The 18,058-nt window shown below is 37.2% G+C and overlaps 1 protein-coding gene across 1 annotated transcript in view; it reads left to right on the forward strand.

The window, feature by feature from the left end:
* The window catches only part of LOC113051011 (plexin-A1-like), a 103,410-nt gene that overhangs the window by 18,786 nt on the left and 66,566 nt on the right, over window positions 1–18,058 (forward strand). Inside the window, exons 2-3 of the mRNA XM_026214585.1 lie at window positions 1,140–2,501; window positions 7,064–7,246. Coding sequence (XP_026070370.1) covers window positions 1,326–2,501; window positions 7,064–7,246 — 1,359 coding nt within the window. The 5' untranslated portion in view covers window positions 1,140–1,325. The remainder of the gene's footprint in view (window positions 1–1,139; window positions 2,502–7,063; window positions 7,247–18,058) is intronic.

The raw sequence follows: 18,058 nt of genomic DNA on the forward strand, positions 1-18,058 counted from the left end.
TGTTTGAAATCTTTACTTAGTGCTTATTTTGACTTAAGTATGTTCTAGAGACATGTTACAACATTTTGATAAAGCTCTCATTGGTTTTTTTTTTTGGAAATTTGTTTAAAATTATACTGAATGCATTTATGACTCTAAAGCATGCCTGTGTGTGTCGAAAATGTGATTAAAATCAAAATCGCAAAATTGATCAAAAAATCGTGATAGGTTTTTATTGTCCATATCGCACAGCCTTAGTCACCAGTCCAGATTTTTATTTACTGTAATATTAGTTCTGGGTTTGTTGATCTGTTGACTTTAAATGGCAAATCACATCAAATCTTAATACATTTTTGAGTAACCCTGAAGACCTTGATTAGCTTGTGCATTTATCTTTTGATTAGGTCAGTAGCCATCCAGAGGCAGATTTGAGGAACCTTGGTCTAAACTTATTGCCCAGTTACTATTAATAATTTATATTTTTAGCACAGTTTACTGGATTGTCACCACTTTGGATTATTAAGCCGAGCCATGGTGTAAAGCTATAAATAAATCTTCATAATGCATTGTTGTGGAACTCTTCTTGGCTTTATAGTGCAATCTGTGTTCTCAGGCCCGTGAATTTGAAAATGACAAGAGATATAAATCATTTCAAGATGACTGAAACGGCACAATATCATTTTCTGTTTCATTTTCTGAAACGGAACAATATCATTTTCTTGCCCCTGTAAAGTTCAGAACAACTTCAAGCGTTTCAGACCTTAAAGACTTACTTTAGGCTTGCTCATTTCAGGGCTCTTTTAAAGGTGCACTGTTATGTACTTGCATACTTCATCTACGCAAAGCTGCTGTCAGATGCTTTGTGATGATGGATGACTTATGCCCATATTGAAGCAGGACTAACTCTATAGCTGCGGTCTTGCTTAGTGAAGAGTTTGTACACAATGTGTCTCCAATCCATCTTCACCCTCAGAGCTATCAGTCTAAGTAATTAAAAGCTGACACGGTTCACCTCATTTGACCACACGATTCTAAATGATTTGTGGCAAAATGAAAGACATCGTCTTAACTCTCTTTCCTCACTGTTTGACTTTGATAAATGATGCATAATGAATTGGATATGTTCCATTTGCACTCATAATATGTTTTTTGCCCTGCAGGAGCCCCGGACGAGGAATTGAGGTGGATGTTAAAGTGGATGACTATTGTGTGAGAAAGCAAGGAACCGTTCAATCAATAAAGCCTGTGCTGAGTCCCTTTCTTGTTTGCTGAGTTCGTTTAAAAGTCCCTGATTGAAGACGAAGTGTGGACCACCATATTCTTCACTTGCGAGGACCAGGGCAGATATGTGGCCTCAGCAGGGGCCACAATGCTTTATTAGCCCAATGACTGTGGTGCTCTTTGGGCTGCTGTCTATCTGCACATTCCCCCACCTTTCTGGAGGATCCCAAGATCCATTTAGGTCCTTCTTGCCTCCCGACTTGGGTCTAACGCATTTAGCCATCCATAACAAGACAGGGGATGTGTACGTTGGTGCGGAAAACTGGATCTACAAGCTTTCTAGCAACTTGACCAAGTTGAGGAGTCATATGACAGGTCCTGTAAAGGACAACGAGAAATGCTATCCACCCCCAGATGTACAGGTATGCCCCCATGACCTTGCCCCAAACAGTAATGTGAACAAGCTGCTGCTTATAGACTATGCCCAAAACCGACTCATTGCTTGTGGAAGCACCTCGCAAGGCATCTGTCAGTTTCTACGACTGGATGATCTTTTCAAGCTTGGCGAGCCACACCACCGTAAGGAACACTACCTCTCTAGCGTAGTCGAGTCCGGAACCATGTCTGGGGTCATCATCTCTGAGGGTCAAATCAGCAAGCTTTTCATTGGAACTCCAATCGATGGAAAATCAGAGTACTTCCCAACTCTTTCGAGCCGTAAGTTGATGGCCAATGAGGAGGATGCTGACATGTTCAGCTTTGTCCACCAGGATGAGTTTGTCTCCTCCCAGCTGAAGATACCTTCGGATACGCTGTCCAAATTCCCGACGTTTGACATCTACTACATATACAGCTTTCGCAGTGAACAGTTTGTGTACTACTTGACCTTGCAGTTGGATACCCAACTAACTTCTCCTGATGCCAGTGGGGAACAGTTTTTCACCTCTAAGATTGTCCGACTCTGTATCGATGATCCAAGGTTCTACTCCTACGTGGAGTTCCCAATCGGATGCACCAAAGATGGCGTAGAGTACCGACTGATCCAGGACGCCTACTTGGCCAAACCCGGAAGGCAACTTGCAAACTCTTTGGGCATATCCGAGCAAGAGGACATATTGTTTACAGTCTTCTCCCAAGGCCAGAAGAACCGGGCCAAACCCCCAAAAGAGTCAGCACTCTGTCTGTTCACGTTAACTAGAATAAAGGAGAAGATAAAGGAAAGGATTCAGTCGTGCTATAGAGGAGAAGGCAGGCTGTCTTTGCCCTGGCTACTCAACAAGGAGCTACCATGCATCAACTCGGTAAGTCCACTCTCTGATAGCAGGCCATTAAGACACACTGCATGGCTACATTGATTGATTTTTTTGGGTTGGATGAATGGGGGTGCCTCAGTAATGTCCCCTTCCAGAGTTCAACTTCTGTTATCTTGGAGCAAAGGGTGATTGGGATTAGATTTAAGTGGAGTTAAGTTGTAGATCAGACTAGGGTTGTGAGGGTGCGACAGCTGGGAGTGTTAAGGAGTGGCTTAGTAAAGTCCACTAGATGAGTAGAGTCTCTCTTCACTGTGTTGGGGACAGCAAATTTGAGGGCGGCCCTCATTAAGACTACTTACAACTATTGTCAAGAACCTGAAGACCTAGATGATTACCTTATGTCTAACTGTGTCTAATAGTCTAACGTTATTTAAATTGTTGTAGAATATAAATATCACAAGCACTCTTCCTGTCACCCACCTCCTGTTTCTTTTTGCGTCCATTCTCTCTCGTTGTCTTTCTCCCAAGTGCTTCCATTATTCAGTCAGACAGGAACATCATTAGGGGAGTTGAGTAAATTTCATGAGTTACTCTCTCGCTCATGCTTTCTAATTCGTTTAGCAAGGCTTGATCCCATCTTCTCTGCCATCGGAGTCCGTTGGGACCAGGGCTTGCTTTTCGTCCTCTAGTTCGCTTGCTCTTAATCTATCTCTCCTCATTCGTCTCTGTTCGTCTCACTCGCTCTGTCTTTATTGGGGCTTTCAGTGGCAAAGAATGGCTTTCATTTAACCAAGCACTCAGAGATTAAGATCCCCATTTTTATTTTTCTGACTCATTCCAAATTGGTTCGATCTTTGCTCTTTCTTAATATTCAAAGTCTATCAGTAGAGCTCTAAGCGGGTGGAATAATAGAGAATGAAATACCCTTTTTTGAAGCAAAACAGATGAATGTGTGATGTCTAAATACTTAGGCTCTTCACACTGTGCTTACTACTGGCTTAGTGCATTTTTAAATCCTTGCTTATGAACATTTTTAACCCGTGTTATCCCTGGTCTTTACAAAAGTTTCCCCAAATTTCAGTCCAAAAACTCTACAGTTTAAAATCATTAAGGAAGATCCTTAATGAGGGTTGACTAGTCATCCAACTAACTAGTCAATTATTGATTCGGTGGCAATTACAGTGCTGCTTTTAAATGGAGGTTTATTTCACAAATGTAGCAGGGACAATTCTTAAATTGTTGTAAAAAACAACTCAACAAAACTTATTTAGCCTTGAATGGTTGAATGCAGAGTGAGTTTCATCCTGTGAGTCAAAATGCTCAGGTTTCATTGAATTTCATCCGAGATTCACATAGAAACGTGTTATGCTAGATACTTGGAGCCTTTGTCATTTCAACTTCAAAAAGCACTTTAAGATTTTTTTTCAGAGGTTATGCTAGTTTTGAATAACTGTTAGAAAAGGTTTCTTATTGTTTCAGTTTGTATTGAAATCAAAGTGTCTGCCATGGTGTAATACACAAATCATGTTTAAAAATATTGTGAAATAATAATATGTAATATGTAATATGTTAAAAATAATATGTAATCTTTATCAGATTCAAATTTGCTTAATTTTTAAAACCACAACAGAAACATTTTGACACATTGTTTGGCTTCGTAATAAGCATTAAAGGAATAGTTCACAAATAAAATCTAAATTCTCAAATTTATTGACCTGAAGATGCATGTCAAATGAGTTTGCAGTGACATAATGGTGAATAAGTGATTACACTTTTTAGTTTCCAAACTATTCCTTTTGATTATCCTTGTTAAATTTAGCGGTGGTTGTTGTTGTTGGCGTGCAGCTTGACGTCAGTGATTAAGCACACCGCTAATTAACTTCTTTAGTGCTGCATGTCTGACAGAAGCGCCCCACCTGTAACAGGTTCTTACTCACAAGGATATAAATGAGCCGTTTAAATCGCATCCAAAACTGAATCCTGAAAATCTGGTGCTGCTTAAATGATTAATGTCGATCAGGCAGCATGCTTATTATAACTTGTTTAATGCAAGAAATCTAAACACAGTTCATACAGTCATGTCTCTCTCCATCTCGCTCTCCATGTGGAATGTGGTGTGTTTGGTTTCGCCTCTGCCCTGGGCAGACACATAATCATCAGTCTGAAAACATCTCGCACACACACTCACGAACGTCTATTGTTGTGTGGTTATGTGTGTGTTGGTATGTCCTTCTGCAACCTGTTTAGTCCTGCATTCGTTTTCACTTCACTAGTAAAGTGTGAATGTGTGTTTTTGTGTGTGAGAGAATGTAATTACTTTAGCACACACACTTTTGAGTGAATGCAATGCTCATCTTGTCTGTGTGACCCATGAGGATTGAGAGAATACTGCATCACATCAGACATCTGTCGAGTATGAAATAGGAGTGGGACCGGAGCTCAGATCCAAAATTCATCATAGGTGCTCACTACTTTATATCTTTACAAAAAGGCAATCCTGAAATGCATTGCATCATGCTTAGTGGGGGAAAAAAACTGGGATTTTACAGGGATTGCATTTATGCTCATAGACAAAAGTCTGACTAGACAAGATATTTAAATAAGCTCGGCTCATGATGGCATAAAGATGTTGAATTAAATTGCGTCTGATGTTTTCAAAATGATAATTCCCCCAGCCGAGCTTTGAGTGTGTGTATGAGTGTCTTACTGCTTGACATCAGGTTTTTTTTTTAACTCACAGGAGAAAAAGCGAATTTGCTAAGTGAATTGATGCTCATCTGACTGCTTCCTTTTTCTTTTCTTCTCTTTTCTTTCTTACTGCTGTGAGCTAGAGACTCTTCTGGATGGATTAAGACACAAAGAAAAACAAAGAGTAAAGGGGAGGTGAAGAGAGAAAGACAGAGAGAAAGAAAGGTTATTGATGTATGCCTGGGCGGTTTTAGAGGACACACACACACACACACACACACACAGAGGTTTATTTAACCTTCTGAATGATCACATACCACAGACTGTTGTTTATATATAAAGCAAAGACTAACCTAAACTCTGATCCTAAAAGAAAATTTCAAAACCCTTAGTTTGACTCGTTTTTTTACCTTTTAGGATTGTTACTATTGGGAGGTCTTGTCAGATTTAGCACAGTTCAGGAGTTTTCTTTTCCAAGGTACAGCTGTAAAGTGTGGCTAGCTGGCCAAAAATATTTTGCCCTTTTAAACTTTTTTTCTTAACTTTTAAGTGATGTTGATCAAAAATCTTTCAAAATATGTGGTGGATAATGAGTGGAATTTTGTGAATGGATGGCATTCATGTTCTGTTCTTTCACTGGAGTTCTTTGGGCGCTGATGCCATCAGCGAGGAGCTTCCTGTACCCTGGCAAGAAAACAGAACGGGATTCTGGAAGTAAACAATCCATTGAGAATCTCTGTGTATATAAATTTAAATAAATAAATAAATGTATGCATTTAGCAGCTTTTATCCAAAGCGACTTACAGTGCATTCAGGCTATCAATTTTTACATATCATGTGTTTCCGGGGAATCGAACCCGCAACCTTGCGCATGCTTGCTTGCTAGCGCAGTGCTCTACCAGTTGAGCTACAGGAACATTATATTGATAATGATTTATAATAAGCTGTCAGGTGAAGTAATAAATGCTTCTGTAGAACCCCCCCCCCCCCAAAAAAAAACCCGGATATGATCAGTAAGTCGTGGCAACTTAGGGTTTACATTTCTTTATCTAGTCAAAATGAGCAATTTCAACCTTTTTTTTTTCTAAGATATTACAATTCAAACGAGTCAGTTTAATAAAAGGTAAAAATACTTCTATATCCAAGTTGATAATACTTAAGAACTTAAGTTCTACGCATTTGTTCAAAAGTTTCAGGTCAGTACTTTTAAAGTAAAGAAATTAATTATTTTATTCAACAAGGAGATAAAAAGTAAATACTTTTTTGTAAAGACAAAAAAATGACTGTAAATACATTTCTAATGTTACAAAATATGTTTCAAACAAATGCTGTTCTGTTCATTTTCAAAGTTATTTTGAACTTTCTATTCATCAAAGAATCCTGGAAAATAAAATGTTATCACAGTTTCCGCAAAAATGTTCAGCAGCACAACTGTTTTAAACATTGATAATAATCAGAAATGTTTCTTGAGCAGTAAATCATCATATTTTCATGATTTCTGAAGATGATGTGACACTGAGGACTGGAGGAATGATGCTAAAAATGTAGCTTTGATCACAGGTATAAATTAAATTTTAGGAGATATTCACCTAGAAAACAGCTGTTTTAAGTTATAATAATATTACACATTTTTGTACTGTATTTGTGATTAAATCCTTGGTGACCAGAAAAAGATTTCTTTCAAAAATATAAACAAATCTTATACATCACTTATCTAACAGATGTCCTCACATCCCCTTTCCAGAGTTTCCTGCAATACAGTGACCTTGCGTTTCCGTTTTGTCATCCATGTCAAAAATAACCATACAGCTGTCTACCGCTGATAGTTTTTAGGAAAACCCACCCTGACAGTCCGTCTGACCAAGCCACTGATCTTTAAGAGCAGTCCCTTTTCTAACTCTGCCTCTGTTTGTCTCTTCCAGCCTCTCCAGATCGATGATAAATTCTGCGGGCAGGATTTTAACCAGCCTCTAGGGGGCACCAGCACCATCGAGGGCATCCCGCTCTTCATAGACAAAGACGACGGAATGACTTCGGTAGCTGCTTACGATTACCGCGGAAACACGGTGGTTTTTGCAGGAACACGCAACGGCCGGTTGAAGAAGGTAAGTGTCGTAGAGTCGCACATTTTATGTTTCTCTGATACTTTGCATGCATTATTGGTATATTGCAGGGTTTTATTTTATTTTTATTTTTTTATTAGAAACCTCTTTGTTTGACTTAGCAGATTATTAAAAGCTATAGTTGAAGAGGTTTAAAAAGCAAATTTTTTTAAATATATATATATATTTGTTATGTTGGGAATTGTTGGGTTATGAGAAGTTGAAACCATCAACCCATCAGTTAAACTGACAAATCTGTTAAAGGAAACATCAAAACGGATGCCGTGCATGTCTGACTTATTTCCACATTATTCCAAAAAGAGTATTGGTTTCATTTTTCATTCCAATGAAGTTGCTCTGCTTCTTCAGAATTAATGGAAACCATCAACCAACTAGTTAAAGTGTCAAAATAGTTTCCTAATGCATGTTCTTAATGTGCTTATATTCTGAAAGATTTATCAAATTGCTCTGCTTCTGAAACAGCTTTCCTATTCATCTGATATCACTTAGCAGTGAACTGTTGGTTAAAGTCAACAATGGCAAATGCTATTTTAACGTTGCCTTTAAAACTAAAGCTTGTCATTATCCATTGAAGAATGCTGATTGGATTCAGCTGTTGTGTTTGGGACTGTAAGTAGATATTAAATGGTTTAGATGTTTACTGCAGACATTTGGAGATGATTGAGACGTTGCGTTATGGTTTTCATTGTTTAAAGTTGATAGCCTTCTTTGTTATGACACAGACATTGCATTGTTGCATTGTGGAAAGTGGTTTTCAGATCTCTCACATTGTTTTCTTGTTCCCGTATTGTGGTAGACCGATATATCAGTGATATTAGACATTTGGCGTCTTGTGATTATCAGCATTTTCTGATAATATGGTATACATTTCAAAACAGCTGGAGACATTTCTATAGTGTTTTAGATGCTAGAGGACCTGTGTGCATTGGCTCGGGTTTTCAAATATTAGTTTGGCATCATGGCTCATTTTTGTGGTTTTCAGGTGTGTAATGTGCTGCATGCATCAAGTGTGTGTGTGTGTGTGTGTGTGTGTGTGTGTGTGTGTGTCGGAGGCTCACAGAAGTGGAAGGACTCAATAAAGCATCACATGATGGATTCACTGAGATGTGAAATGGAGGACAGACTCTGTCCATCCCTGAGAGATGGACTGAAGATGAGAATGAAATATCCAGCAGCTTAATGTTATGTATGACAGTCAGCCACAGAAAGACTCTTCTCTCACTGTGTCTTCAGTCACACAAACAATCTTTCACTTTTGTTGTTTTCAGGTTCGTCTGTTTGAAGTATTTAGGACACTTTTCACATTTATGATTTTGGTGTGAACACAAATCAGTTTTGCATCAGAGTTTGCTTTAATTGGTTGGTATGAAAGTGGTTTTCAGATCTTGAGCATTTTCACAATCCCTTATGCTTCTAAATTTTCAATGCTGAAGTAATCCATTTATTGTAAATGTGCCGTATTTCAGATTCGAACACTGCTGAAGAACCAGAGGAATAAAGGTGTAGTAAATCATAAAACTATTTGCAATACAAACAAGAGTGCTTACCTGCTGCATATAACAGGCTACTTTTGTAGAGCCAAAATAACTGGAAGAAAACTTCAAGATGCTTGTACTCCTCGTACAATAAAATAAATAGTTGACCGATATATCGGCCGATAATTGGCATTTTTTTTAATCGTTTATTATTATTATTTTTTGTCTTCAATTGGATTCATTTAAAAAAAAGTAAATATTATGTAAATGAAATAAACATTTATTTGCAGCAACTGTTAATCTTTAATGATATCATATATCGGCTATTCAGAAAACCTATATCGGTTGACCACTACACTTATATATACTCTTAACTGCTTGTTTTCTTACACTTTGCCTTCGGAAATCGCCTCATATTTGTTGCATCTCTTGCAATTCATCCAGGATACATTTTTTTTTTCTTGGCCTTTTGAAATAAGCGTTAAGTTTACTTTTAAGTGGTGAACAGGATCTTACTGTAGTTCCAACCATGCATAAAGTGACAAGATATTAAATGCAATTTCTTCCTCCTTGAGAGATTCTTTACGTATGGACAAGTCATTTCTTTAACTCCACATAATTGAAAATTAAACATCAACATTTGGTAAAATAATTGTTGTGATTGCTTTTTCACCTTTAGTGAAAACTGACATGTTACTAGGTGTCTGAAATGGCTGTGTGTGGCTCCTGGTTAGGAGTGTTTTAGCTGGTGGTTGCTGGCGAGTGTGAGGCGATGCTGAAGCTGGATTAGTCCCGCTGGGCACGAGGAACTCGTCTTGAGCTCATCCCGTCTGGGTCTAATGCGCTAGACGATGCATTCTGGTCAAATCGACAACAGATGGACGGGCCAACTGAGCCGAGCACACAGTAAAGTCGGCCAGCCCCCCTCACCCCCCTCGGTTTACTAATGTTGTTAATTATGGCTCCATACAAACTGCTGCGGATTCCTCCTTTGAGCTTTTCTGGTCTTGACTCTTGAGTGTCAGTAGCAGGTGTTTGTGTCTCCTTTTTTTACCTCACACCCTGATTTCAGTGTCAACTGTAAAGTAAAACGGATACAAGCAATGATTTTGATGCATATTGTGTCATCAGACGCTAATCCTGAGGGTTGACTTGAGCTTTGCTGTTTTTAGAAGGTAAACTCCCTGTAAGCTTAGGATTGATCTACTGACCCACTGACCTCTTGAACTCCATGACCTCGACAGATGACAGTTTATGGAGTCACTTGATCTCTCTCTCTCTCTCTCTCTCTCACTCTCTCTCAATCACTCTTTCTAATAATATTTTCAGTAATGGCCAGTATTAGTGGATGCATGCTTCTACACGGTTTAAATCACTGTTATTAGTGGTGTTTTCTATTACACTGCCCTGCATCATGTTTACTGAACAAAAACCAACACTTGTTTCTCACTCATTTTAAGGTGCTGATTCCAAAAATAGTGTCTGTTTTGCTGGAGCTTGTCACACTTTCGCACAAATATATTTTATGTTATAATATGAAGTCTTCTGTTCTTTCTTAATCAGCAAAAAACTGCAAGTTGCATGATGCACTTAAAATCTACATATAGTCATTAAAACTGTGTCAGAGAAAAAACAAAAAAATCGAATTCATTTATTTAAATTTAAGATTTAATTCATTATTGGCTTTTATCCCACAGACCCACTGCAGTTCTTGCATTAAGCTCAGTTTGGGGAAACGCTGGATTAATGTTATTTTTAATTCATTTTTTGATGATATAAACAATTAATTTAACTTCTTTCTCTTTGCTTTTTTATATCAATATAGTACGTTTAATGGCAAGTTTAAAACAAGTTAGATAAAACGTAATCTAAAAAGTAGTCAGAATATGTTAAACACATTTAACACTTAATGCTGAAGTTGAGTTTTTACTCCATGCATGAATGATTCCTTACATTTTTTTAAAAACTTTTGTTCAGCTGTAGCTCAAACAGTAGAGCATGCCGCTGGCAACACCAAGGTCATGGGTTCAATTCCCAGGGAATGCATGAACTGGATAAAAGCATCCTCCAAATGCATAAAAGAAAGTGTAAAATGCATCAAAATGAAATGACTGGGTACTAGTAATAGTGACACTTGACTTAATAAAAGAGTAAAAACAGAAAATTATAATAAAAGAGAGATGAGTGATGCATTCTGGGAATACACTGGGTTGTTGGATCAAAGCTCACACACACAGAGGAATGCTGTATCATCGCTTCTCTTACATGCAGTTCAAAGTGTTGGCTGTGATTGGAGCTGCGGAGGTTAATTACACACGTGTGTGTGCACATAGCGGCGCTGCTGGGTCTTGTGTGTTGTGCTGAGCTCGACATGTCTGTAATTAGCAGCTCCGCATGAGATCTGTCTGAGGACACACACACACACACACACACACACACACACACTGATTCACTCTGGTGCGCTTGCCTTTGAATGATTATTGATTATAACTCTGATTCATCCGTGTAGATTAGACGGTGACGGATTATTACAGATGGCACTGTGTACGGTTCGACAGTCAGCATCTGTTCGTCTGCTGTTCTGCAGTGTGTTGTGGATGGTGTGTGTGTGTGTGTGTGTGTGTGTGTGTGTGTGTGTGTGTTGGGCATTTGGTTTCATTTGTTGTACGCTACCATTCTAGTCAGAAAGATTTTTTATTTTGAAGAAATGTATACTTTAATTCAGTAAGGATGCATTCAGTTCATCAAAAGTGACGGTCAAGACATTTATAATGTTACATCATATTTCAGATTCAAATAAATGCTGTTCTTTTGAACTTTTTTGTTCATCTGTGAATCCTGAAAAATAAAGTGCATCACTGTTTCCACAAAAATATTGCTCCGCACAACTGTTTTCAACATTGATAATAATCAGAAATGTTTCTTGAGCAGTAAATCATCATATTATTCTGATTTCTGAAGATCATGTGACACTTGAAGACTGGAGGAATGATGCTGAAAATACAGAAATAAGTTAGTTTTACAGATATTCACATAAGTTATTTAAAAATTTTTACTGTATGTTTGGCTAGCAGTAGAGAATTACAGGTTTATGTAACATTTAAGCAACGCTTACTTTAACTCTAAAACATAATTGTAGTGAATAAAATATTTATATATATATATATATATATATATATATATATTGACTAATTGATGTTTCAAATGTCATAAGTTGAAATGTCAGTGAGATTTTACTGGCTTTTATCTGACTAATATTGTAAAAGATTTAAGCCATGATGACCTGTGATAGAAGCACGGTGTTCTTTGAGTATCTAATTGAAACTCTGAAGAGAAATGGTATGGTTTTTATTCCTCTTAGCATTAAATGACCAGGAGTATTCAGTTTCAGTATTGATTGAGTATCATAAGTGCACGTTCACCAAAATAATACTTAAGTGTAGTAATGAAGTACAATTACTGCAGTACTGGATCTCTGACAGCTGTCAGGTTCATTGTGCTCTGCCGATTATGTTTCGTGATGTAGGATGTAAATTCAATTACAGTCTCCATGAACGAGAGGAGCTTCCAGAGGATCTCATGCAGAAGAATGAATGAGAAGATCATCTCAGTTAATGCTCGCTTTCTTTTCATTCATTCACAGCATCATCTCCTCCAGTACTGATGGTGTTCATGCTGACACACACACACACACACACACACACACACACACACACACACACACACACACACACACACACACTCTCGATCAGTGTAGTTTGTTGTGACTCCATTCATGTGACGCTGATTGTAATTATAGGGCTACGTTTAAGCTGTTTTTTGTCTGTTTTGTGTTATTTTAGCATTATTTATATCCCATTATTTATATACTATTTATTAATATATTGAATTAGTTTTTTAATTTTACATTTTTATTTAAATTTGTCATTTTATGTGCTTTTGTAATTATTTTAATTCAGCTTTAGTGATGTTAGTACTTTAGTGCAACTTTCTTATTTAAGGTCTAATTTATTATTTAATTTATTACTTAGGCAAGTTCTAATTTTCTCAAGTTTTTTTATTAGATAATTTGCAATTGATTGTACTATATTTAAATTAAGAAAAACAATATTTTAATATTTTAGTTAACAATAAAATGAGCAGGAACATATTTTGTTCATTACACACCCACACACACACACACACGCACATACATTCAGACATGAGATCAGCACAAAGACACATCTCTCAGTGTGTGTGTGTGTGTGTGTGTGTGTGTGTGTTGGGGTGTTTCAGTTTTGGAATCAAACAGGATGAGAGTCAGACTAACCACACACACTTTCCTCTTTGACTTTTAAATCTATTCAGTTGTTCTGTGTGTGGTCAGAGACTGAGACCGGACAGGACCATTGAGTTATGGAGAGAGAAAGCTTGTCATCTTTTCAGATGTGCTGAAATATTAATGAGATGCTGCTCTGAGGGATGGCCTCTGAGAACTTTAACAACACACACACATCCCATAGGTGTAATGGTTTTTATACTGTACAAACTGTATATTCTATGTCCCTTCACCAACCCTACACCTAACCCTAACCCTCACAGGAAACTTTGTGCATTTTTACTTTCTCAAAAAAACTCATTCTGTATGATTTATAAGCTTTTTAAAAAATGGGGACATGGGTTATGTCCTCATAGGTCACCCTCTTCCTGATATGACACAAAAACAAGAACACACACACACACACTCACACACTCAGATGAAGCTTGAGGTGTTTTTGTGCTGTAGGTGAGAAATCTAACAATAACTGCAGCTTGTGTGACTTCCTGTCTGAGTAGATCACGTGATCTTCAGCAGTGAGACATGTTCTTTAATCTGAGGTTTGTTCACCGATGGTTTTGGAGGTGTGTAAAGCCAATATAAAATCAAAATAGACTTTTTTTGCTTTCTTAATTCATGTTGCTGCTATTATTGTGATTTATTCATCCATTACGTTATTATAAACAAAATGTTACGTTTTTTTTTTAAGTTTTTTATTGCACTATTTTTTATTTCATGCACAAAATCATGGATTCCTTGTCGGCTGATCTCCTTTGAATTTAAGTCCACACTGGGATTCATATTTGTCAGTAACTAATAGTAGTTAATTTATTAACATTCTTATATTTTCACTTGACATACAGGTAATCCAGTCAAATATTTAATTCATACATTTTTATTTGGACTTTTCTGTTTGTTGTTTCTTTTGTAATTTTTGATTTTAATTTTACATTTATTTTGATTTAATTAAATTACTAGATTTCCATCAACTTACAAACATTTGCATGTTTGTGGTTTTCCGATGTTGGTTAATGATCACATGACGTTCAGGTAAACAAATATAATGTTTTGTTGTTTTTTTAAATAAGGCAATATATTTTACATTCTTATTTTAAAATTATTCATTTGTATAATTTATCTATTTTTCATGAACGCAAAAACCCCTGCAGTTAATAAATAATAAATGCATTAATAAATAATGTTTTTACACCCTCTCTGTAATACTTGATTCTGATTGGTCCGCTTCAGCAGTTAAATACTTCTCAATAATGACCCATATTCAGAGCTACTTCTGAATAGCTTCCCATGCAACTTTGTATAACGTGAATGTTTATAAATGCTCGTGTATTGTGCAAGTAAAACAATAAAATAATTTCAGATATGTCATATCCACATATTTATTCATATCTTTTTTTTTTTCTAGCAGCACTATAACATTTAAACTTGTGTTCTTTGTGTCAAGTCAAAAGGTCCATCTTTGCATCTTCACACATCTGTACATCAGGTCTTTCTGTGTTTCTTCATCATTGTGTTTCTATGATAGCCTTCTTCAGTTGTGTTCAGTCTCTTCAGGTGAAAACAAACACACACACACACACACACACACACACATACAGAAACACACACTGTCTCTGTTTAATAGTGCACTCTTCATGTAAAGATTTTGCCAGCTGTTCTGACATTAATCTGTGTGTGTGTGTGTGTGTGTGTGTGTGTGTGTGTGTGTGTGTGTGTGTGTGTTATGGTGTTTCTCTGAGGTGTGTGTTATTGTAATAGTGTCAGGATGAAGCGATGCAGTGACTGCATCTTTACCAGCTAGTTCATTAGCTGTGTGTGTGTGTGTGTGTGTGTGTGTGTGTGTGGAAACTGTGGTTTAGTAGGAAAATGCCGCAGCAGCAAAGCGGCTTTGTTTTTGACGGTGTGTGTGTGTGTGTCTCGTGGGGCCGATAGCGCTGCAGTCACACTCAGTTCTGTCTGAACACAGATGCTTGTTAAAGAGTTGTTTTATATGTGAAGCTCATGTGAATGATAACACACTGTACCTGCAGTGCTTCACTGAACTTACTGTGATCATAATGAATGTGTCTCGTCCTGCAAAGGGTTTACGTTTCAGGATTAACCTTCATTAAATATTAATGCATGAGTGTGTGTGTGTGTGTGTGTTACTGAGCTCCACCTCAGACCAATCAATATCTGATCCACAGTCTCAGGTTCACGGTCCAGTCTTTATATCTGTGTGCTTCTACCATGATCAATAGGTGCTACACAACATTTCACTTTTAGAAGTGGCACTGAAACACCTCAGTGTTTAGTAGATCATCTGTTGCTATGCATGTGTTATAATGTGTAGTTATTCTGTGGGATTCCCAGGGTACTGTGGATGGTTGTTGTTGATATAGCTGATATTTTCTGGATTGTATTAATATATGAGCTCCAACAGCTTCAAACGCACCTGATGATATTTTCGAGTCAGGATGAAAGTGTTGAGGATGTGGAGCTGCTGGTTCAGATGAAGCGCTCTCATGAAGTCCATTGAGAGTCTCTCTGTGTTTGAGAGCGCTGTACATCACCTGAAGGACTGGAGAAGCACTCGACGTGTTCAAACATTGTGCGTGGGGCTCATTTCTCTGGATGGATGTGCTCTGAGTGTTCAGGAGGAGCCGTTCTCTGAATGTTAAATCCATAGTTTGATTAGAGAGCCGCTTCTTCAATGGGAGCCCAACAGAGCCGGACATCACGGCCAAAAGAGCCATCTGACTGAGCGCAGCGGTCGAGGCCACCCGAGAAGAGTTCAGTCAGGGAGAAAAGAGGATTTACTCTGTGTGTGTGTGTGTGTGTGTGTGTGTGTGTGTGTGTGTGTGTGTGTGTGTGTGTGTCTCGTTTGGGCCTGATTGTTCATCTCGCCATGTCTGAGGAGTGACAGATCCACTGTGTGCCAGCGCTAACTTCACTGATGTTTAAAGTGAAGATTTATACCAAAAGTTTGTAGGTACATCTTGAGAAAGGTTGTTTTAGTTACTGTATTTGACAAAGGTGTAAATAAATGCAGTGTTGAGGAGAAAAACGCAGTGCTGCAATCAGTCGCTGGTGTCTGGGTGGGTTTGTATTTCTCCGAGGATGCCAAGAGTAATAGAGAAGAACAGTAATTTGATGTGGAGTTTTTACAGCAGCTGTTTAAGGGGAAAAACACAGATGTTTTGATTTGGATGTGATTGAAACTGTGTAGATAGATTTGAAATAATAAAATTACTAAAACTAAAGCTGAAATAAAACTAAATGGAAGCTACATAGAAAAGCTATTTTGTGCCACAAATGCAATTTGTGTGTATGGCAAAAACAACAAAATGACTAAAATGTAAAATAAAATTAAATAAATAAATAAATAAATACTACAATGGTATATGAACAGTAGAATAACACTGGTTTAGTCCCATCAAAATAGATTACTTTCCCTCTTATTATTACTCATAAATATAGGAAAAACTAGACATTTTGAGGAAGTTTCTCACAGTTCTTGTTCACACAGTGTGTGTGTGTGTGTGTGTGTGTGTTGTGTGTGTGTGTGTGTGTGTGTTAGAGAGACGGGTCTCTCAAACACACTCTTGACTTCTGTCATAATTACTGTGTGTGTGTGTGTGTGTGTGTGCCTCTCTTGGTAGCATGCATGTATTGTTTAGTTGGATAATAACTGCAGATGGAGTGTGAGTGTGTGTGTGTGTGTGTGTGCCAGATTTTCAACTGCTCTGCTCTTAGCTGAAAAGGCTTGTAATAGTTTGTGGCCCTCCATCAGTTGAGGTCAAACCCTCAGCGGCGTCGAACACGTGTGTGATTGCTCTGTAGCACACTACAGCACAGCGAATGTAATAAGGATGTCAAATAACAGTCACATGACCTCTTCCTGCTGAATGTCAACATGGAGTCAAAACTGACCCTATAATCCTTGTTTTTCTTTATTTCTACTGAAGAGCAATGTGTAGAGACACTTTTCACCTTCCAATCAGTTCCTGGTGGATAAAATCAAATCACGCTCTGCTGAGGGACGTGGACACATGTTGAGACAAATGCATATGTAAATGAAGCTAAATGAAATCAGCTAGTGGTTTTAGACACTTGACAAAATGTGCTTTTTTTAATACAGCTTTGCAGTGTTTGTTTGTAGCGTTGTATAATATGACCCAGATTTTTGTGATTTTATATATCAATATGACTTTCAAATATTTTTAATATTTTAATTTTAATTTACATTTTTTATTTTTTATAGTAAAATGTAATAATAATTATATTAATATAGATTATTAAATATTATTTTGTGAAATATAATTACTAAATACAAATATTAAGCTAAATATTTACATTGTAATATTGAACATGTAATATAATTTTTCTCTAAAATAAAAAATAAATATAACTAGAAAAAAACTGTAAAAAAAACACAAATATTATTAAATATTATTTTATTATGGTTATAATTACTAAATAAAAGTATTAAGCAAAATATGTATTTCCATTGTAATATTTCACTGTAAAATTAAAATAAATATAATAAGAAAATAAAATTAAACAAGCTTCGAGCTGATGTAATCACTGGATCATGATCTGCTCGTGTGTAATTGAACACAGTGCCACACTTCACTATGAAACGCACACAGCTAAATATATATATTTTTAATTAAACAAATCACAGCCTTTTCAATTTAATAAATATACTAAGCCATATTGTTATCAGTTTTATTTTGATTAATCGAGCAGTCTCACAAATGCATATGTTTGGTTGGGTTCATTCTGTGTTTAGAGACAGTAACGGTGTCCCAGATCTCTCTCTCTCTCTCTCTCTCTCTCTCTCTCTGTCTCTCTCTGTCTCTCTGTCTGTCTGTCTCTCTGTCTCTCTCTCTCTCTCTCTCTCTCTCTCTGTCTGGAACAATGCTCTCCTGATGCCTCGTGTCTCTCCGGAGAGCAGAGTTCACCAGCAGACTAAACTACAGAGAGCCGGCGGAAAACAAGCGTTTCTGTTGTTCATGAAGC

The sequence above is a fragment of the Carassius auratus genome, chromosome 31 (assembly GCF_003368295.1).
Source record: "Carassius auratus strain Wakin chromosome 31, ASM336829v1, whole genome shotgun sequence".
NCBI lineage: Eukaryota > Metazoa > Chordata > Actinopteri > Cypriniformes > Cyprinidae > Carassius > Carassius auratus.